At 45.7% G+C, this 23000-nt stretch overlaps 1 protein-coding gene across 6 annotated transcripts in view; it reads right to left on the bottom strand.

The window, feature by feature from the left end:
* Positions 1 to 23000, bottom strand: part of CDC14B (cell division cycle 14B) — a 420083-nt gene that overhangs the window by 278010 nt on the left and 119073 nt on the right. For all 6 annotated transcript variants that reach the window (XM_086961162.1, XM_086961163.1, XM_086961165.1 and 3 more), the window contains exon 5: positions 9965 to 10041. In XM_086961162.1, coding sequence (XP_086817288.1) covers positions 9965 to 10041 — 77 coding nt within the window. The remainder of the gene's footprint in view (positions 1 to 9964; positions 10042 to 23000) is intronic.

Raw genomic sequence — 23000 nt, 5'->3', positions numbered from 1 at the left:
CTTGACCGCTGACCTGGTGTTGAGTAGAAAGACAGATAATGCCGGATTGCGGGGGAGGGGGTCAAGGGGAGGGGGGCAAGGTGACGGGGGATCGTGCAACGGGGGGTAGGGTGCTGTGGGGGAAGAAGGAGCAAGGCCTAGTGAGGAGATCAATCTGCGGACGGGATCCGGAAGTGGCCAGTGGCCTTGGAGGGCAGTGAGATCCTTGGAAGAGTAGGACGTAGTTTTGGCATAGAGTCGTGCCCCTAGCCCCGTCCGGTCGCAGACGGGCTTGCCTTAGGCGCGCAAACGGCGCTCCCGCTGCGCTCATCCGCTGCGCGTCCTGCCCAGGTACATGATTTATGCGGGGGAGTCAGGGCGTTGAGGGGGCGTGGCCAGCAGAGGGGGCGTGTCTCAGGACGCGCCTCGCCCTCGAGAAATGGCGATGAAGATGGGGGGTGTCGTTGCAGCGCTACCGCTGTTCAGAGTGCCAAGAGTGCAATGAGTAAGTGAGAATTAAGAACACAGTATCACAGAGTTTTAAAAACAAATCTTAGCGCTCCCGGCTTTCCGCCTCAGGAGCTTCATAGTTTTGTCCTTAGAAGCCGACTGTTTCGGAGCCAAGACGTCTTTCGGTTTTGGTGCCGAGGGAGCTGGTGGGATCAGCACGTGAGGCTTGCTCTGTAAGGAGCTACCGGAAGGCTTGAGTGTTTTCTTCGGAGCCGGGCTCGACGGCGGGGCTTTCGAAGTGTGTATTCGGTCTCGACTGGGCCCCGGAGGCGGAGTGTTGACCTTTGCCTTCGATTTGGGTGGTGGGTATGGGGGTCGGGGCAGTAGTACTCACGCGCTGACCCGATGGTATAGAGTCATCTGAGTCGTCTGCCTCGGATAAGATTTGGAGATCGTCTAAATCTTCTTCAGGAACGAGCTGAAGATATACACCGGTTTCTGGGGCCGATCTCTGCATGTCGTGTCCACGTGTCCACGGGCGCTCCGGTCTCGAATGGTTTTCTTTGATCGAAAGGACGTGCAGGCTGTGCAACTGGATTCGTCGTGTTTCGGCGATAAGCACAGGTTACACACCTTGTGATGGTCACTGTGTGGGAACTTTGCTCCACAGTTGGGGCATCTTTTGAATGGCGTCCTTTCCATGAGGTGTAGGCCCCACGGCGTGGATAGGCCCTATGGCCCACGTCGACGAACGGACTCGAGCTGATGGAGTCGAGACGATGTTTGTCGATATCGAAAGTAGTTTGCTGAAGTTTAAATACATTTTTACGTGTTGAAGTACTTGAAAAGTAGATTTCGGAGCGCAAAAAGTTCATCCGAACCCAGTGGCGGGAAAAAACAATCTAAGGATGGAGCTGATGCCCATGCGCATCATCCAAGGGAGGAGTCACCTATCTTGAGACAAAGACTTCTTCCGAGACGACAACATGCAATCATCCGAGCCCATTACCAGGGGGCGATCTAATGCACAGTGTTAAGATCTTCAGCTCATATGCCTCGAACACAAGCTTTCATCAAAGATGTACAAGAGCGACCATTAAATCAAAACATAATATGTGTTCGCTGTCTACTAATACAGTTATAATGTCTGACAAGGGTTTGCTTCACTTAGTCGATGACGTTTCGACTCACTTAACAATGTGGGGTCTCATCAGGACCTAGCAATGACGGGGCACCTGGGGATATAGATGGGTCTAAACTGAGGTGGCAAAGTGAGCTAAAAAATGATGATGGATTCAACCCATATCTGTGACTGGGGGTGAGTGTCTGAAAAGTTCAGTGCTCCATCCATCATCTCCTTGTGGTCGCTTTGTTCGCCGTAAGTTGGCAGGGTATGCCCAGACATAAGTCACTTGCTCACTTTGCCACTGGATTCAAGCTAGCCTGGCTGATGAAGGGTGTTACCCAGAAACTGGTCCCAGGATGCTTGTTTCCGGTTCAGGGAAGACCTGGCTTAGCAATTCTGGCTGGACTGTTCCCATGAGGCAGAGGGTCAAGACTGATTTGCATATACCTTGGTCTGAAATGAGGTGGCGAAGTGAGCTAAAGAATGATGATGGATTCAACCCTGATCTGTGACTGGGGATGAGTGTCTGACAAGTTTCAGTGCTCCGACCATCATCTCCTTGTGTTTGCTTCGAAGCATTTGTTGTACACACTCAATCAGCAAATTATTTCACACACAAAGACTGAACTTCAGACCAATTGTTTTTGTATAAAAATATTCTTTTAGTTATTTTATTTCCTAGAACCAAGCAAGCCTGGCACAGGTAAGTGATAAGAATTTTGCAGAAATATACAGATTGTAACAGTTTGGATTGCAATCGTACTTTGATTTCATTACAGTAGTGTTACCGATAATGCAATGCTTTTCAGAATACCGTACATATACTTTGTATAGGATTTTGAGTAAAATTGCAGGTTAGTTATTTTTGAGATTTCTTTTCTTACACAGTGTAGTATACCTGTATACTACACTGGGACATTTCCTGTAAACAGGTAAGTAAAATCGTTTTGTTAGTACAATATTAAAGAATTTCTTTAGGTTTTCAAACTCAACACTTACAAACTTTTCCCAGAAAAACAGTCAATGTTATCCTATGGAGAGAAATATTGTTATCGGGTTTAGGTTAAGTATTCAGTAGTGGGAGTTGAGGTTCTGGGGTAAACTCTGGGGTCCCCCAGGATGCACTCTTGTTTCAGGGGCAATAGGGCGCCTGAGTGCAGAGTGCTGAGGCCTAATGTTATCCAATGGTGGGTGGGGGGCCTCCAGTTGGTGGCTGCTGACAAGCAGGCCACTTGAATGTGGGAGTAAAGCTCCTGGACTTTAGCTCAGGGCAAATGGGGAAACAAAGTAGCACTAAAGGTGCACCCTCAGTTGGCACTAGGGCAGCTGGGTGCAGGGTGATTTGACGTTGGGCGCCCTGTTTGCAATGGGAAACCTCCAGTTTGCAAAGGCACTGCAGGCTCGGGATGAAGGTCTTCTGGGTCCGACCACCACTTTGAGAGGTAAGTTGGGATTGTGGGGGTTAGATAGGCACCATCAGTTGGGCCACCCCAGGCTGTGGGGCGTCTGATACAGGTGTACCTTTTAGGGTCAGATCTTCTTACCAGCTTCTGGCTTGAGGCTGCAGGCGTCGGCTGAAGGCTTCAAGTCAGGTCATGAGTCGCCGGATCTCAGGTCAGGATCGCCCCAGAGACCTCCTCATGGTGTTTTCCCACTCGAGCTGGGGCTGTGGACGGCAGGTGAAGAGCGGTGTGGATTCGCGGTTGCCGGCTGTGGCCAGAGGTTGGTGATTAACAAATCCGGAGTTCATGAGAGACACAGTCTTTGTAGTTGAAGGCAGGCAGCTCCTCTGGGGTTTTCGAGGTTGCTGGCTGGAGGACAAACTGGGATTTCGCAGGACCAGAATTGAGGTGGAGACAGACTGGTAGGGCTGGGACCAAGTCAGTGAGCGTCTTCCTCTTGTTAGCTTCTGCACGGGTGTTTGGTCCTCATTCTTCTTTTCTTGTAGTTTCTTCTTGTCTGAGGAAGCAAGGTTCAGGGGTGCCCCTAAATACTAGATTTTGGGGTGTTACAAGTAGGTAAAAGGTTGGGACCAATGAGTCCCTTCCCTGGGGTGGTTACACCCCCTATTACGCCACCCTCCAGTAGGAGGGGGGCATAAGCATTTCCCTCGTTGACTGAGTCCCCCCATCTGCAAGATGGCGGGGACTGGGAGTTGTGCTTCACCTCGCCTCCCCCCACCTGAGGGGTGGAGTTGGCAGAGGTGGGCACACCTCTCTTCCTCACTTGTTTTTTTCCCACCAGTTCTCCGCCTAAAGTGGGGGTCAGAACCAGTGGGGACCAGTTGCTGAAAGCAACAAGTAACCTGGGGACGCTCACAAAGGCAGTAAGCCGTTAAAGCTTCCCCTTCGTAGACCCTGCCCATCCTGGGGGAGAAGGTTTGGCACCTCATCCCATGATGTGCATTGTTTCATGCCCCAGAGTTCAGCAGGCTCTCGGCCTAGGGTCCAGAACCATGTCTGGCGGTAGCAGCTGAAAGCAGCGACTCAGCCTGGACACTAGTGGTAGGTTAGTTTTCTCTAAGATGCCCCCTCTGTGTGCATTTCTCATTAAATCCGACACTGGCATCAGTGTGAGTTTTGAGTGCCAAGACATTTGATACCAAACTTCTCAGTTTTCAGTGTAGCCATTTTGGTGCTGTGGAATTCGTAATGACAAACTCCCAGTAATATATGCTCATAATGGCAGCACTGCACTTACAATGTCTAGGAAAGGACTTAGACACTGAAGGGGTCCAGGGCTCATGCACCTGTATCCTCACCACTGGTATAGTGCACCCAGCTAGAGGGGTCACTGAACTATCCCAGGGCAGTGGGTTGGAGGCATGGCACACAGGGATGTGTGCCATGTTGACTCTTCACTTTGTTCTGCACCAAAACACGCAGCCTGCAAAGGCAGTGTGCGAGTGTGAAGGTACAGGACCTCTAAGGGTGGCACAATAAGTCCTGCAGATCTTAGAGGCCTTCTCTGGTCACAGTTCCATGGGTATCTGTGGTACCATTTACCAGGGCTGACCTGTGGCCAGAAATGCCAATTGGGTTTAGGCTTCAATGCAGTTTTAGGGAAAGAACATTGGCCTTGGGTACCTGGTTAGCAGGAGCCCAGGGCACACTCAGAAAAAGCACATCAGCAAAACCTGGGGGCAACCATGCAGAAAGAGGGCACTTTCTCACACAGGGACCCTGTGGACTACAACTGAAACCACATCATTTTCAGGCAAAACGGTGGGGGGCTAACCATATCAAAACAGGCACTTTTTTCACAGTGTTCAATACATTTAAACACCTATGATGAATTAGAAGCACATGCGTTTTATTAACACTTACACCCACTAGCTGGGCACAGGATGTAAAAAATTAGGTAGAAAATGTATATGGTAGCTAGCAGTCACTATGTAAACTGTAAAATAAACAAACACTCATTGGATGATGTCAACATTGATTTCACAAATTATGTAATCGAACATGTCATGAGTGATGCAATATGTTAGGACATAAGCAGTGCATGGGGGCGCAAGATATAGTTAACTGGTGAATTTTTGTGTTTTTTTTTTTAAGTTCAAAACATTGATGTAGTCTCTGACAAATTCACCCAACTATAACATTACTTTAACCTTTGATTTTCTTCAGTGAATTTCTAGGGTTTGTAAAGTAATATTTTATTTCCATATGTAAAGCCAACCCCCTGCCTCGCACAGCGTGGAATTGGCCACAGGACTTTACTTTTTTTTTTTTGAAGAAGTGAGGGGTCCATGTGCCCCTTACCCGAGCCTTATTAGGCCTTAGGGGCCCACCCCCCAGGTATTTTTAAAGAGAGGTGGGCTGCGTTTCTTCCCCACTGAGCCTTATTAGGCATCATCAAACCCAGGGCTGCTACTTAAAATAAAGGGGAGGGGGTTGCCTGATCCCCACTTCCGAGCCTTGTTAGAACCAGGGGACTTCATCCCCATGCCCTTTTTAAAAAATGTTCTTTAGATGAAAGGGGAGGGGGCCATGTGTCAACTCCCAAGCCCCCGTGTTGTTGGGCCCTGGGAAACCCATGCTCCAGGGCTGAAACTTTACAAAATGTGGAGGGGGTTCAAACGGGCCCCTCCCCAAGCCTTTTTTGGCCCCGGGGACATCAGCACCTGGGGCCTGCAATAATCAAGGTGGGTGTCCACCCAGGGTACCACCATGCATTTGTTAGGTGTCACAAGGGGGAGCCCCAAGGCCACCGCAGCCCCAGCAGTCTCCCATTATGCAGCGGGAGCTAGCATTGATCCCACCCAGAGGAAGCAGCTACTGATGCTGCTGCCTCCAGGGGGAGCAATATTTTGATCTGTCAGTGCAGGCAGGGAAACAGATCAAAAGTCTGATGAGCATTTTTAAAGGTCCTGCCAGCAGGGAGCAGACTTTGTGTTTGCTCCCACTTTGCAGGAGATTCAAAATAACACGGGTTTCTCAGTCCGCGTAGGCAGGGAACCCGCTATGTCTTGTGGGTTGGCTCCTCAGGTCATAGCATGTGAGCTGGCACCAAAGAAGATGGGGTAGCTGGGGTCTTAAGAGGCTCTGGGGCACGGGGTGGGGGGTGGGGGGGGGAGGGGGGGCACGCAGCCCCCCCCCCAATTTTGAAATCGTTTGGCCCTAGGGGTGGGCTCTCTGGAGCCTCTGATGGCTCTGGGAGGGGAGGTGCATGCCTCCCTCATTATGAACGCAATATGGCCTCGGCTGCCATATTTTATTTTTTTACGATCCCCCAAGACTTCCACAGGATCGTGGAAATGTTTTCCTATGTGTTTTCGTTTTTGGCCCTGCAGGGGGTACCCCCCATGGGACCTAGGGGGTCAGGGGGTCTCTAACCTCCCCCCTTAGATATATATATATATTTTTTTTAAATGTTCAGGACCGGGAATTAAGTGCAGAGTCTTGTAATCGTTTCCAACAACATTTTTCTCATGCTGGTAGCCAATCAGATCGTTCACTCTTACTGGAGTCTGACTCCCACAAGAGCAAGATGGCCCAAGGGAAATACAGCTCCCTGGGCCAATCAGAACGTTTATTTTTGAATTGGTGCTTCCGCCAGAGTGTCTCACGGATCCAACCATCAAGCAATACAATTTAACCTTAATTTCTCAAGAACTACTGAACAGATTTACACCAAGTCAAACAAGCATTGAAAATGCAATAGGTCTCGCCTTTGATTAAGTGAAAGCCATTTGCTTTGCTAATGGTATTGTATAGCAAAGTAAATGGCTTTAACTTAATGAAAGGCGAGACCTATTATATTTTTAATGCTTGTTTCTTTTGGTCACAGTTACAGTGTCGAGGTCCTGAATGCAGATTCTACACGATATACGGGACACAATTTAGTTTTCAAATATAAGTCAGGAACGTGAGACGTGAACAACGAGGTGGAAAAGAGAAGCAATGAATAAAAATAAGTTTATGCGCATCAACTTGGGGAGGCTAAGTTGCGCGCTGATGATCTAAAGTGGTGGCCTGAAGGTCCCAAATTGAGGCAAGTCCCATGCTGATCACGTCTGAGAATTAGAGGGGGTTCAACTGTCATGAAGAAGGTCTGGACATGAGGTCTCCAAAGGAGTTAGAGTGGCGCCATACATAAAAAAAAATCGTGCCAGTCTGCCTCAAGCACTCCTCCCAAGCAGCCCTGCCTGCCAATCACAATCTCCCTGTGCCTGAATGTGCCCTTGTGTAACGTAACTGGAGTTTCATGTAAAGCAATCCAATACCTTCGGGTATTGTATTGTAATTGCATTTATATAGCACTACTACCCCTGACTGGTTCGTCAAAGCGCTTTTTAGGCGAGTACCACGCTACCCCGGAACCCATAAAGGTATAGTGTGGAGTTAAAATAGTGAAATATGAAAGTAATTTGAGTGGAGGATAGGTTAGTCATTTATTTGGATTCAGAAGGATAGCAGAGGGATAAAAGGGGGGGAAAGGCTAGCATTTATATAGGGCTTGTTACCCCTAATGCGGTGTTGAAGCACTTTCTTGGAGAGTAGCAAGCTACTCCGGAAACCATAAGGATTAGTGGTGAATTAGTGTAGTGAAATATGAAAGTAATTTGAGTTGTGGATAGTAGTCAGTTATTTGGATTGAGAAGGACAGCGGAAGGATAGAAGAGGGAAAAAAGGTTTGCATTTATGTAGCGTTTGTTACCCCAGCAAAATTGTCATGTAGGTCACTCACATTTTACAGTAAGATAAAAGAAAATAAACACAATTTAAAGAATAAGCAGTCATGTGTAAGAATACTAGACTGAATGACAAGATAACACACAAAATTGCCTGTGATTTTTAATGCTCATTCACCTTAGGAACTCCAGCAGCACCTGCGCCTCTGTCCCAGAGTATATGCATGCTTTGCTACTCTTTACTGAAAGCACAGCTCTGCAGCCCTCAGCTTTGCTACCCCGGTCTGCACCTCTCAGTTCCACCGCCCCAGGTATCGCCGACTCTGCTATCCCGGAAAAAACCCTCAGCTCTAGCAGTATTACCTCCAGCACTACTGCCTAAGTACGAGCGGCTGCCCCTCGCACCAATACCAATGCCACAGGTGCAGACCCAATTTTACAAATTAAGACTCATGCCTCATCCCCTTTGTAGTGTATTACACCTCATCCCCTTTGCAAACCAATGACCATTTTCTCTGCTATCCAAAGGCCTTAGGTTTACAGGCTACACCATCCTTCACAAGCACGCCAGCCCTACAACACCTGAATCATTCCCCCTGATGGTCAGATTTGGCCCAGGCCGATACCTGCTCTGCCGTCCGTTTTCACTGCAGAGTGCTAGTGCATTGAACATGGAGCTGCCACCCACCTCAAACACCCCTTCTTCGTCAAACTTCGCAGGCATTGCTCTCCGCCATGCCAATCCGCTGCACTCTGGGAAATGTCCAAATGTTGCCAATATGTTGTCGGCCTGGAGCGCGCCTTGGAAGAGACGCGGGAGGGCAGGTGCGTGAAGCCGTGAGCGTGCACGTTCCCTGCAGCTCGCGCGTTCACAGACCGGTGTCTGCTCATGCACTGGTCTGTGCCACTTGGGGAGGGAAGACAACGACAATAAGACTCACTGGCGGCAGCGCTTCGCACTGCCACACCAGGCGAGCCCTAAAAATACAGAATGTTGCTGAATACACATAAGAGAGTGACATGGCACTGTTCTGACTTGGTATGTAATTGGAATTTGTAAAGCGCGACTTACGAGCCTAGGGGCTAGGATGACCAACTGGCATGGGTGCAAATTCAGGACAGTGAGTGCAAAAATTCAGGACAAAAATTCGGGGCCGAAGGTCAGAATTCAGGACAAAAATTCTCATGGGTGATTATTTGGTGACCCTATTGTATTTACTGTAAGAGCTCTGAGACAACTGATCTGAAAAGTCTTGGGTAGATGCAGAAGACCAATTCGCATGTGCTTGTTGGCCATGAAATTTCCTACTCACATAGGATATGATCAAGTGAACCTTTCTGTAGCTGCTCCAGTGACTCTGGCACAGAATAGTGGAACTAGAGCAGTCTACCTGGCCCGGCTTTTTCTGCCACTCTTAATGGTCCTTCTGAGCTAATGCCACAGCCCGGGATCAGAAAATTGAGAACCAAGATGCGCATTCAGGTCAAGAAAATCTGGCCTTTAGGGTACTGGTAGAGACCTGGATTTTAGAATGTCAAAGAGAGTAACATAAAAGAAATTAACAAGTTTCGAACTATGATTTCCAGTGTCTTTTAAGTTTGGGAAGCATCTCAAAGAATGCCGTGGAGATGAAGTAACAAAGAAGCAATGCGGAGAACAAAATATCACACAGGGGCATGTATATACGGAATGCTGAAACGACAAGCCTTACAAGCATAACCAGTGAAGGACCCATTTTGAGAACTGCTGAGACTGCTTATTTTCCTCTGTGATATGAGCAGTAAACCAGGAATGAATGAAAACATCTTAAAATAAATCACAAGTCCAAGAAAAGGCATTCAACCAGTGAACAGTGAAAGGTGTGCAAAATCTGGATTTTTCTATCAGAATGAGGAAAAGAAACTCAGCCTCGGGTCTCTGGTAAGGCGCACAGCAGAGTTGGGAGGGATAGGAAAGAGGGGTGATAAAGGCGCAGAAGGGTCAGTTGAGCTTTATAATTGATTACTCTGTTCAGTGTGAAAAGGGTCTGGACTTCTCCATTACAGGTTTGCACATCCCACTTTAAATGATTAATAGTGTGAATGAATACACTGAAATACATCAAGTATGCAAAATTCGATGTACAGTTTTTAAAGCGGCATTTGCCAACATTGTTATAGAAGTTTCAAATGTAAGTTGTAGAGTATGTTCGATGAGAAAAAACAAGAAAGACTAAGACAATCAGTTGTGTTTTAAATTAAATGAGTTGTCAATTATCTGGTTTTATAATTACCTGAATGGAAGATAGGATGGGCTAACAACCAACAGAAGCTTGTACACATCTTCAGGTAGTTTCTTCAAATATATGACCTATAGCAGATGGAAGGCACAGGTGTCAAATGAACGTCTACTTGCAAAAAGCTTCTTTCCACTCTACAATAACAAACTCTAAAACTGGCACATGAACACCAGCTAAAGTCTGGTACATCGCATAAAGCAAATCTCAAGTTAGCCGATGATTAAGCTATATCGAATTGAGTGTTTTGGGGATTCCGCAATCCCAACTGAGTGCTAGAAATGGAAATAAATACAATACTGAAACATTAAGGACCCTTCTTTCTCAGAAACATTTCAGGTATTTCATACAGCACCAACCTGGCCCCAAGGACCAGTAGAGCACCTCAATTGAGAGCATTTCACTGTAGTAATAAAATCTCAAATATAAGGCTACTCCTAGATCTAACTAGGTACAGTTTTGCAATTCATAAATTACATTGATCTACAATTGGTGGCAAAGGGAAATCTAACGTGTTCAATAATACTCCTTTCATATCGAAAAGGTGGGTGCAAGTGATGACAAGTCACTTTGTTGTAGAAGCACTTATAGGGACAAGAAACTTGCGTAAAAAGTCCAGTGGATATTTACATTTTTGGAGAAATACAAATATTGTACATCATGGACCCTGGAAGTCTGCTCAATGATAAAATCTTATTGCATATTGACATACACTGTCTTGAACTTTTTGAGCAGGAGGTGACCCAACACCATGTGCATTACCAGTGTGGATATACTCCACGAATCACTTCATTTCGGACTCCAGGGAACATCCAACATACTCTGGAAGACAGCGGGGCACAAGGAGTTCCACTTCTTTCAATAACTTTTTACTTTGAGGCCTGCAGAAATCTGCTGAAACTACAACTCCCTGTAACACATCTCAACCAACTTATAAATTCTTGATAAATGCAGAGTCAGGATTCCAGTGTCCTCACATGATGCATTAACACTTGGGTCATATTAGTCCACCATGCCAAAACACTGCCAACGTTATCCTTGATGTCTAGTTGTTTTGCGATATATGCCCTATAGTAATATCTAACCAACTTTGACAGCATTATACCTAGCTGCAGCCATAAAACACGTGCTAGTCTGAACTTGTAGTTAAAAAAAAAACAACAACTGCAACAGTGAACCTGCTTAAAGCATTCAGGTGCATGTTTGTAGAATGCTGTCTCCCGATTGCCGAGAATATCCCAATAAAGCATGATTTGAGAGCGACATGCTTTGCTTCTGAAAACATATGAAGCTTACCTGTACTTACCTTTACAAGGTCAATCAATAAATTCTGTGCAGAGGACACAAAAACAACCCCCAAAAAAGAAAAGCACATGTTGTCAATTTAAGGTTCAATGTTCAGTTGTTCTACCGGAACTTCTAACGACAACAAGAATTAAAAGAGGTATAGACTATGCCCTGGATATACGCAGGTCAGAGATCAAATGCCTGATGAAGTCCACCATTGAAATGATAGTGTAATCTAAAGGCCTATGGGAAATGGACTGAGGACAGACCAGAACCACTGACAGTCTGAATGGAGGAAGAAGTGTGAGCAGGTCAATCACATCGCCTCCAAAGCACAATTTAAACCAATACAATAACATTTCTTAAATAAAGCATATTCTACCTTCTAGAAGGTGGCATTAATTTACCATGGGAGACAGTTTGCCCTAAGTAAGAGCAGTTTGCTGGGCATGGACCTTCAGCACATTATGTGGAGCTGTACTCGAATGCTGGGTTCGGAGAGGACATGGTGGACAGTTTAAAAAGGACTACAGGTGCACTGTTCAAAAAAGTTATTAGGCAAAGCTTACTGAGAATATATCCTAGCAGAAAGGGTTATAAAATGAAATTATGCATGTTATCTTTGGGAACTGTTTAAAAGGCACATAGCAATTTACTGAGCGAGCACATGGGCCTTGCCTTGCGGAAAAAGGAGGACTTGATAAAGTGAACCATGGTGAATGAACTGCATATTAAGGGCTCACCGAAAGACGACAAAGTGATGGTAGATCTTGCTGAATGGGAAGAACTATTAGACTAATTGATCCAACGAATAGTTTAACTTGATTTGGGGGGGAGGGGGTGGGGCTGGGGAAGCTGTACTGAGTATTTTGATAACTTCTCATATTGATCTTCGAATGAATTAGACAATGTGGAAGCTGCTCAGGGCAAACAGGTTGGCATGGCTAAAGCTAATCTGCTGTTAATGTTGTATAGTGAATACCACTGTAAATGTGCAGTTGGATGTTACTGATGAGAATTAAGAAGAAGCACTGGCAAATCCAATTGGTCTTGGCAATGTGAGACCTATTGGCTTTGTCAATGTGTTTAAGCACAGTATGGCAAGATGGTAAGTGTTCCCCAGGAGGAAGCAGCAGCAAAGTGCCCGCAGCTGATGCACTGTTACTCCTTTGTGTAACCAGGGTGTAGGAGAGTAGGGTCTGCAATCCTATGATCACCCAGATTTTTCGCTTTTGTTTCACTGGTTTACGACTTTCTCTGGCTGTGGGCCTGCCAATCAGACCCACAGCCTGGCTGTTCTCTTTCTAAATTACGATATGTACCCTAGGTGCATTTACCAATTGGTACTGGGCCACCTTATCAGACCCCGTAACGCAGGGCATAGGTGTACCCAGGGCCGCCAGGGGCTGCAGCATGTATTATGCCACCCCTGGCTGGCCTCCTAAATTTGACACAACTGGCTGCATGACAGCTGGGGCGAAGTCGTGTAATCACACTTTGCTTTAGATATAGTAGCCCTATATCTAACCATACCATGGACACCCGAGTTCCCATCAGTCACTCCTATGGCAGGCCTTGACAATCCTGAAGGCAGAGTGCGTGGGCTCGTGTGAACTAGGTTCTGGCCCGAGCCGAGCCCGGTTGCAGCTTGCGGAATCAAGACCCAATGGCTGTTCCATGATAACGCGTACCACATCGGTAACTTCGGTGTCGCGTTATCAAGACATGTCGAGTAAGGTGTCATACGAATCGGGGTGCTGCCCTCTCACCAACTCTGGCGACGAGGTTAGCATTCCGCCCTTCTAGAGGGACACGACATGTACGTAACTGTGAACCCCGGTTAAAGTTAACTAAAGCCTCAGCTCCACAAAATGGATGCTGCCACCACAGACACGAGTCTGACCTCCTGCTGCTGGGAGTCCTTCCAGCAGGGAGAGCTTGGACAAAGGGTTTCCTGTCGAGGGCGGTGTTCGCACCGTCCCAGACAGGGTTTGTGTATTCTGGGTAGGTAGGGCTTTTGCGAGAAGGTGACTGCGGAGTGGCACCCCGGTGCTCACTACGCATCTGCCGGTCAGAACCAGTTCCAGGGGCGCCAGCCCTGGCCTGGGGAAAGTCCGGCAGGGGAGAGGGGTGTAACTACCCCCCTTCCTGGTCCCACCCTTAGGGCAGGACCTAGTCATGTACCCACCCCTTTCTTTAGGATAAAGGCCGGAGCGGGGACCCTTCCAAATTAGATCATCTTTGAATCAAGAACTACTTTCTACGAAAGGACACTCAAGACTCTTCTCAAGATTTCTCCCTTGTGACTAAGGAGTAGTCACCCTGCATCAGCGGGCACCATCTAAGAACTCTGCGGTTTGCTGTAAGTCCTTCCTCAAGGAATCCGACGGCCCAGCTCGACGAGAACCGGCTTCCCTGGCACCTCTGACCTCTACCCACGTCATCAGCTCAGCTGTGATCTGTGGGTGCGACGAGACCTCGAGGGACCGGCCATCATCAGAACCTGCACGCTCTTAACCAGCACGACCACCGAAGCAATTCTCTCGTGAGTGCTCTGGGGTCCGAGAAGCCCCGACCCTGAGCCGCTCCAGCACCGAAGTGCAGTCTCCCAGCATCTCCACGATCTGCGTGGGGCCCTTCTGCTCGCTGCTCAGCACGTTGTCTGGTCACTAGCCGCTGGCTTGTGCCCTTCTGTGACGACATCCGACAATCAACACTGCTAGTCTGGTTGCTCCAGACTGGCCCTTGCTTCCATCTTTGCGAGAAGCACCCCGGGCCCTCCTGGTCCACTCACGACGCCATCTTAGGCCCACCACGTGGCCCTGAGATCTGCCAAGGCTTGTTGCCCCATCCTGGGCCCAGCGACGCCGACAGCATCATCCTTCGTGGGACAGCTCGCACCTCCACCGTGGTCGCCGACAAACGCCTCCTGGTCCGTGAGACTGCAGAGCCTAGCGTCGCCCACTCACCTGGTCGAGGTGACGGCCAACCGGTGCCTTCCTGGTACCCTCTGACTACTGGCTAGTAGTACGAACTTGGTCCCCTCTGCTTTCAGGTATCATCAATCTCTGATCCAGGCTTGGATCTCTACGAACTATTCATCACTGGTCGCCGGCCAGCAACTCCTTTTCTTCCGGCTCCTGGCTCGTCAGCGAAGACCCCGACGCCTGTAAGACTTGTGCAGCCGCAGCCCTCGTGGCTAGGTAACTCGGCATTTCGGTGCCTGCATAGCCTCTTTACTCTAGGGTCCAGAGTCCCTCGCTTCCGACTTGCCTTATCGGGTCCGCCCGAGACCTTAAACTTTCCGTGTCCTCGGACACTTGTTTTAATTGTGCACTTGAAGTATTTTCCTAAGAGATTTGGTTTGTGCTTAGTACCCTGTCCTCATAAAGAGCACAGGGCTGTTGTGAATCTTAATAAATATCCTGTTTATTTTCATAACACTTGTGTGGTGTCCTTTCACTGGGTGTTCAAGGGGTACATGTGTGGTAAACAGCTGGCTTAACACGCCCTCTCGAGTCTTTAGCCTTAGACTGCTCGTATCCACGCTACTAGGATAGCTGGTCTATAGGTTGACTTACAACCAAACACCATAAGGGTCATTGGAACGATACATAGCGGTCGCTAGAATAGCGAACGTTGCATATCGGGCCAACTTCTCACACAGGGCATCATGAAAAAGGCATCCCAAATTAAATTTACTATTTGATGGAGAGCAAAACACAATATTTAATGTGTTCATTTGCTTTAACGAGCGCTGCCAAAATTACCTAGTAAAATTATTATATTTTGCTTACCTCTTCAGAATAAAAAGGTACTGCCTGCCTTAGTGCAATTCATACTAGTGGCTAGCATGTTAGACACACATGCCTGCTTCAGCACTCAATCCACTGAGCTATCCGCCTGGCTGGCTTTTACTGATCATTTGCTTTTAACCTGCAATTCTGCAACATAACAAACCATGTAATTGCTGATATACTGTGCGCTGTTTCTAAACCACAAAACGCTTACTATACAGATGCGCTCCAGCACCTAGGAGTGCAGTTGGTGGTAGGCGGAGCTTTACAGTGACCATCCAGTGGCTTGAAGCAAGTCCTTCTCGCAACCTGTTCGATGAGTAACCAACGAGCTAGTTAAGAAGTGTTCCTGTTTTTGTGTAAATATCTCATATATAATGTTTCTATTCCCTAAATTTTAAAATGATAGCTCATTCTGACTGAGTCCTTGTACTTTTCTCTGACCATTTGAGTTGCCCTCCCTCTTTATTGGCCATAACTGTTAGGGTAAACCAATTAAGCCTTTCGGTTTTATGGCACGGTTAAGGTGTAATCAGGAAACTACAAGGTCGACTCGCCATTAAAAACCCCAGCCAAGGAAATTGTACATGGAGCTTGCAAACACTGTTTTCTGACATATTTGCTGCACTGCTTTGGTTGATGTAGGAAATACAAACGCTTTTAAGGATTTTGTCCTCTCATCCCTGAATTTATGAGATTAGCAAATATAGGAGCAGACCACAGGCATAAAACATTACCATAGTTCATGTAACCTTGGAATCCAAAGTAAATTGAATTGTAGTAAAATCGAATTGTATTATTTTAATTATTTTGTTAGCACTATTTCTATTATTTCTACTAGATTAAACATGACATCATAAATTATTGGCAAAAAAATATCTTTAAAAAGACCTTTCAATGAGCAACACAATACATCACATAAGCCACATTCATTTTTCTCTGGTCTCTTTTTGGGCTATGTCACTGGGGCTAGGACACTGATACCATTATGTTACAGCTCTTAAAACAGCCTCTTGGATAATGCTGGGGCTCATATTTCATGGTTTGAATTCTAGCAAGACTCCAATTTTTCCAGCTTTCTGAAAATCCACTCAAGGGGTTCAACGCAAGTGGGAAGCAGTAGTTCCGGGGTTGACATACCCTGTAAGCATGTGTACAGTAGCAAACAAATATTTAAGGGTATTCACCAACTTCTCTCCAATCACTTTCCACACTGGAAAAGGATGACATTTTATTCCTAACAAGGGGATGAGTAAACATTTACAATTTAGGAAGAAAGGTAGTGTAAATTAGCAATAGCGACGCAGATTTTCACATGAGCAAAAGTGATTATTTGTTATGTGAAAATTGAATTTATAAAATTGCCTAGGAATACGGTATCCAAACATACTTCTGTAAACTCCTGTGAATTCCTGAAATTCGTAAATCAGCACCAATGCCAGGACCTATATCTTCAAAAGCTCTGACTTTTTTTTTGCTTTTGAAAGTTTGGCTCCAAATTATTTTCATGCTGTTTACATTCAATCTGCATCATTTTTTTACACTAGTATACATCAGCTACATGTTACTGAATGACGCCTTAAAGAAAAGATACAATTACACAATTGTTTAGCCAGTTTCTTATCTACATCAACTTTTTTGAGTGGATTTATTTTGAAACTAAACAAATGGTAATCTTGCTTTTAGTCTATTTAGTGTATTTGTATACAGTAAGGCAGAATCCTTGGGTCATAACAAGAAGACTCAATCAGTGATGCAAGCTGGGCTCAGAGGTCATTGCACTTCCTCGAGGCGCTCATCCCAATGGTAAATTATTTGGGCAAGTGAAACATATGTAGACGTTTAAACAACTGAAATACAGCTAACAAAACTTGCAAACAATCCTCTTTCACAGAGGAATACTGTGACAAACTGGACATATTTGTGTTGCAGTGGATATGTGTAGTAGTTAAAATTAACATGATTGACCTTGACCCAAGCCATATAAACTGGACACCTGGCTAGAAGATATCCACATCCCAGATTACTCAGTTCTGAGTCCTAACAACCACGTTAATACTTTTACTCCCCCCCCCCCCCCCGAACACCAAAAACCCCTATAAAACCCATGCCACCCTGAACCCTTACACATCACATTACCCGTAAATTATTTTTATATGGCATAATTATGTGATAAAAAAAGTATCAGCGTGTTAAAATACTGCCTGATAAAGTACAAGAACAAATGGCCATGTGGTTCTTACCTGCAAGGCAATTCATAGTACTGTCCTGCAGGACAAAAACCATGGGAAAAAAGACTTTAAACCAAATCAGCCACTTATCGCTAGCTTGTAGGGAGAAGCTTTAAACTAAATCTGACTGGATGCAATAGCATTTGGGGTGATAGGTGCTTTAGTCACAAAAGAAGGGATCAGGCAGCTCTATTCTGCATCCAATGTAGCGGACTGATGATTTGTACTTGTAGTTCTTCATACGCAGCTTGCAACAATCAAGACAAAACTAATTCCACAACTGTATAAAGATGCTGAGACATTAAGTGCAAAGACAAGGTAAAAAGATTTGGCAGCAGTTACCTCGATTTTCAGCGTCAATCAAAACACGGACATTAGATGACTTAAATCATTAAATTAACTGATTGAAGAATGAGGAGTCTACAACAAACAACAAAATATTTTATTAAAAGTCCAGCTGTACAGATGTGGGTTACGCTTTTAATGCTAACTTGAGTAGTCAATTACATAGTTTAGCAACAAAAAATACCCTCCATCAACCCCCAGCCTTTAAAAGAAGCTCCATCAATACAATTAAAGCTAAACAGTTAGTTTGTGTGTTAGAACATTTTTCAGCAAAGGCGCAGAGCTGTACATTGGTGGCATTTCCAAATAAGATTTTGAAGAGCAAGTCTTGGTTTGAAGTCAACGCAAGCTCGTCTAGCCTCACAACAAATGATTATATTTGTCCAAGAGGAAAATCTCGAGAACCAATGTGACATGCCAAGTGGGAATCTCCTTAATGCTGAACCAGATCAAAAGCACATACTGATATACTCACATCCCTAAAATGATTTCAACACTTTATGTTCTGCCAAAAATTAAGAAGTGAAGAAATGGGCATTAGTTATGCTGAGAAACTGCAGGCACTTCCAAAGCTGCTTCATATATTTAGATGGCCATAGTTCTTTACCAACAGTGTAACATATTTGCACACAAATCGTGCCATTCTCATGGCATTCCTCAGGCCAGCCTGAAATGGCATTCTTAAAGACCATCGACCTCGTCAGGAAGGTATTCCATGCTTTTCCTCATTTGATCACTAACCCTAGGCAAGCTGTAGTTCATAGTTTAACTCGCAACTGTGCCTTTTCTGACTGAAACTGTCCAGATGGAAATACAGTGCGTCAGAATAATAATTCAGTGAAACCATCCAAAGGCATTTCCAATCAAGTTGCTGCAGTTCATTTACATAAATCATAAAAAACAGGGGGATGTGCGAATGACTAGCACAGAGGCTGAAGCGGTTCTGCAACTGCTGACACACAACATAGCAAGTTACATTGACATGTATCGGATGAGGTTTATAGTATTTCCAGCTGTGTAGTATAGGATGCAAACAACGTTCAAGACGTGGCCAACCAAGATGGCCGTGTGGACGTGATCCGTGTGGGCTCCGCTATGAGAGTGCGAATGGCTCTGAAAATGGACTTCCTGCATGGCCTCTGATGCATTGTCTGGGGTTTTTCCTATAGACAACTAATTGGGAAAAGTGACTGTTCTGTGGGCGACTCTCGGAGAGGTAGATGCAGCCAGATCTGGTGCCCAGGCTGTGATATGCGCCTAGCCGGGGCGAGGGTTGAACCTTCCAGAGGACGGAAGAGGTAGCAGTTGTTAAAGTTCCTCTGGGTGACGTCCAGAGAAAGAATACGGCAGCAGAATACACAGAGGGTCTCTTTCACCGTCTGAAGCCTGTGTTAGCTGTCTGGGGCTGACGCTTGTTGTTCTCCGTGTCGTGGTGCTGCCTCCCCCTGACTCGCTGGTGTGAGCGTGAGCTGCACTCGGCACGCTCTGCCTGTCGCTCCCAGCTGGAGTCAGAGGGGTTGAGGCCGGGGCGCATACAGCGAGTGCACCTAGCCTGGGGGACTGCGAGGACCAGAAACCTTAGCGAAGATCAGCTGGTTCCTCTTCCCCCAGGCGACCCGCCCACGGACACGCCCCCAACGAGTTGGCTATAGCTTCGTGACACCCGCTTCGCGGGCGCCACTCACTGGAGCTCAGAACTGCTGCTGATTTGTTGTACCTTGTTCTGCTGTGCAGGAAAGTCTCTTTCACCGTCTGAAGCCTGTGTTAGCTGTCTGGGGCTGACGCTTGTTGTTCTCCGTGTCGTGGTGCTGCCTCCCCCTGACTCGCTGGTGTGAGCGTGAGCTGCACTCGGCACGCTCTGCCTGTCGCTCCCAGCTGGAGTCAGAGGGGTTGAGGCCGGGGCGCATACAGCGAGTGCACCTAGCCTGGGGGACTGCGAGGACCAGAAACCTTAGCGAAGATCAGCTGGTTCCTCTTCCCCCAGGCGACCCGCCCACGGACACGCCCCCAACGAGTTGGCTATAGCTTCGTGACACCCGCTTCGCGGGCGCCACTCGCTGGAGCTCAGAACTGCTGCTGATTTGTTGTACCTTGTTCTGCTGTGCAGGAAAGTCTCTTTCACCGTCTGAAGCCTGTGTTAGCTGTCTGGGGCTGACGCTTGTTGTTCTCCGTGTCGTGGTGCTGCCTCCCCCTGACTCGCTGGTGTGAGCGTGAGCTGCACTCGGCACGCTCTGCCTGTCGCTCCCAGCTGGAGTCAGAGGGGTTGAGGCCGGGGCGCATACAGCGAGTGCACCTAGCCTGGGGGACTGCGAGGACCAGAAACCTTAGCGAAGATCAGCTGGTTCCTCTTCCCCCAGGCGACCCGCCCACGGACACGCCCCCAACGAAGCGTTTAAAATAACATCGCGATCCCCGCGACGCGGGACGCGCGCGGGAACAAGCGCGGGGATAAGCCCGGGCAAAGGGCGGGCCATCTGTGGCCGTCCGGGGACGTCTGAGGACGGGCCGGGCCCCCCCCCCTTACATCCCGACTACTACTACAGAGAACACCGCACTCGGTAAGTCAACTTGCAGCTTACATCAGAGCCTACATTGATGTTATCGTCTGAGAACCCATAACCCACAACAATCTAAAGTATATAGGTAAATAAATGGGTTTCAAAAAATTACGGTCCCGTACGATTTTTATGAAAAGAATGGGGACAGAAAATGCTGTTCGGAAATCTACCGACAAGGCAATTAAACCTGGTCGGATAACGTTAACACCGGCAATTAGCACATACTTTACTACACTTACAACGAAAGACACTCAAGAATTGAATACATCCGCCAGAGAAACCTCTCCTAACGTTTCCGTAATCTTAAGGGAATTAGAATGCACTCCAACGATTCCTAACCAACAATCACAACTGTGTCTTCTGGCTACTGATCTAAACAGTAAATCACCTTGCACTCCAGTTGATTTACTAAACCCTCAACAAGAACAGACTACTCTAAAAACTTCTACTCCTATCCAAATTGGAGGGAGTTCAGCGCTATTGGTCGACTCAAATGTCAACAAATCAGTTCTAGGACTGCAAAACTTGGAACATGCAACAAGCCAGAACAATAAGGATAAAATATCTCTTCCAATCACCTTAACCGATCTTTCATCCGATCCTTTCAATATCAACTTCAAAACAAATAATAACATTATCAATACGACATCACCCATATCAAAAGCCCTGTTTTCACTGCAAGAGATTCTAGAATCTGTCCTCTCTTTTCTGGGAAATATTCTTGATAATTCTGATCAAACCCTGGATGTTCAGATAGGGATACTAAAACATCTAGTTAATAAGAAAAGGAAAAAAGACCTCCTCTTAGTAGAGGCAAACAATTTACCAACGAAAGCAAGTTCTGAGCAAAATGATATATCGAAAGAACATAATAATGAACAGAAGAAAAGTACACGTGATTTCGGTACCCAAACTTTTAAGACTCAAACACAACAAAAACAAAAGATGGAACATCCAAATGATTCAACAATATACTCCTTAAAAAAACTCTTCAAAGAAAAACATCAGCAAAAAATTAACAATTTCCCAATATTCAAAAAAAGAAGCGAAACAATTACACTGGTAAATAATTCTGTATTAGATAACCAGGAAATACCCATATCTAATATATCAGCACAAGATAACGGAAAATCTACAGATAAAAAGAATCTGGAAAGTAACATAGAAGGAAGGAAAAGAAGGAGAAAAAACCAATAAGGAGGATTCAAAAAAAGAAAGCTCACAAACTAAAATTTCGACAGTCGGCTATAAAACAAAACCTTGAAGAGGAAGAAGTTGGAAAAATAACAGCATCTGAAAGTATAGCAAAATCAGCAACTAGGAAAAACCTTGAAGAGAAGTCGTTACAACTAGACCCAAGAGCGCAAGAATTTGTCTCTTTCAGACTTCTAGAAGAACCAACTCAAATTAATAATAATAAAATCATGGAACATCTAGACAGGAACCAACAAAGAGAAAAAGAGTCTTCTCCCAAAATTATACAATTCGAAGAACTTTTTCCTAGTGACTCATCCCCACTCAACAGAAGAAGGATAATACATCTACTACGCCATATTAAGCCTCTACAATCACTGAGTAGCAACGAACTTGATTTAGTAACTTTTCCTATTAAAGACAACACCAAATTAGCAAGGGTAACATTTTGGTCATCTGTTATCCCAGAAATCATCCTGAATGATAAGGAGATACTATACAAACAAGGCTATGATGTCGTGGAAAGAATAGAATCAATGGTCAGTACAGTTCCAATTGGGTATGACGCCCAAATCAGTGCACTCTCCAATTCATACAGGAAACTATTTCCAAGAGATAATGAAGTGTTGGAAGACCAAGCAATCATGCACTCTGATACCTATTCTGTAGGGCAAGAAAAACTAAAAATTCTGGTGAACAAAGGTCAACGGGCCGTTTGGTATCAAGCTCCTAAAATACCTGTGAACGATAATAGCACAAAGTCTTGGGCTTGGGTATCAGAGACTCTAAATAGCAACAAACCCAAGAGATCTCAACAACAATCTGTTTAGCACTGGCATAAAAATAACCTCCTGGAACATCGCAGGTGGAACTAAGAACAAATTGTTCATGGCCACTAGAAATCGGCCGGATATCTTGATTTTACAAGAAACATGGGCAACCGAACCTACAACTGTTCAAAATTATTATGTTTACGAAATTCCGGCAATAAACACACATCGAGGTCATGCTAAAGGCGGTTTAGCTATTCTATTAAGCGAAGAATATCTGTGGGCCCAGGAATTATTAGATACCAACTCAGACAACCTCCAGTGCATCAAAATCTCCGTTAAAACATACAGTACAGCTCACCCTAAAACAATTCTCATCTTTAATGTATACGCTCCTCCAGGTAAAAAGCATGATATAATACTCTTAAATATCATGGAAAGGATTGAGAGTATAACAGAAAACCATCTTCACTCATCCTTTTTAGTTGTCGGTGACTTCAATAGTAAAATTTCTAATTTTGAAATTAATAAATGGGCAAAACAACACTCAGAAGAAGGTCTGGACATCATATCTCCACAATTCCCGGAGGGCATACTGACCGACAAAAGAGGGAAACTGTTATTATCAACACTGACAAACATCAATGGAGTAATATTGAATGGTAGCATGGAAGGGGATATCCCTGCAAATTATACCAGACGGGGAAATGGGACTTCATCTATAATTGATTATATAATCACAAGTAATGATTTGCTAGAAACAGTTTCATATCTGCTCAACCAGTTCTGCCAAGAAAGCGATCATACCCTAATGCACTTGACAACAGATTGGTTACCTAAATCTTCTGCAG

The sequence above is a fragment of the Lissotriton vulgaris genome, chromosome 3_1 (genome assembly GCF_964263255.1).
Source record: "Lissotriton vulgaris chromosome 3_1, aLisVul1.2, whole genome shotgun sequence".
Classification (NCBI taxonomy): Eukaryota; Metazoa; Chordata; class Amphibia; order Caudata; family Salamandridae; genus Lissotriton; species Lissotriton vulgaris.
Note: the sequence above shows the minus strand (reverse complement) of the source record. Positions and strands in the feature narration are given on the sequence as shown.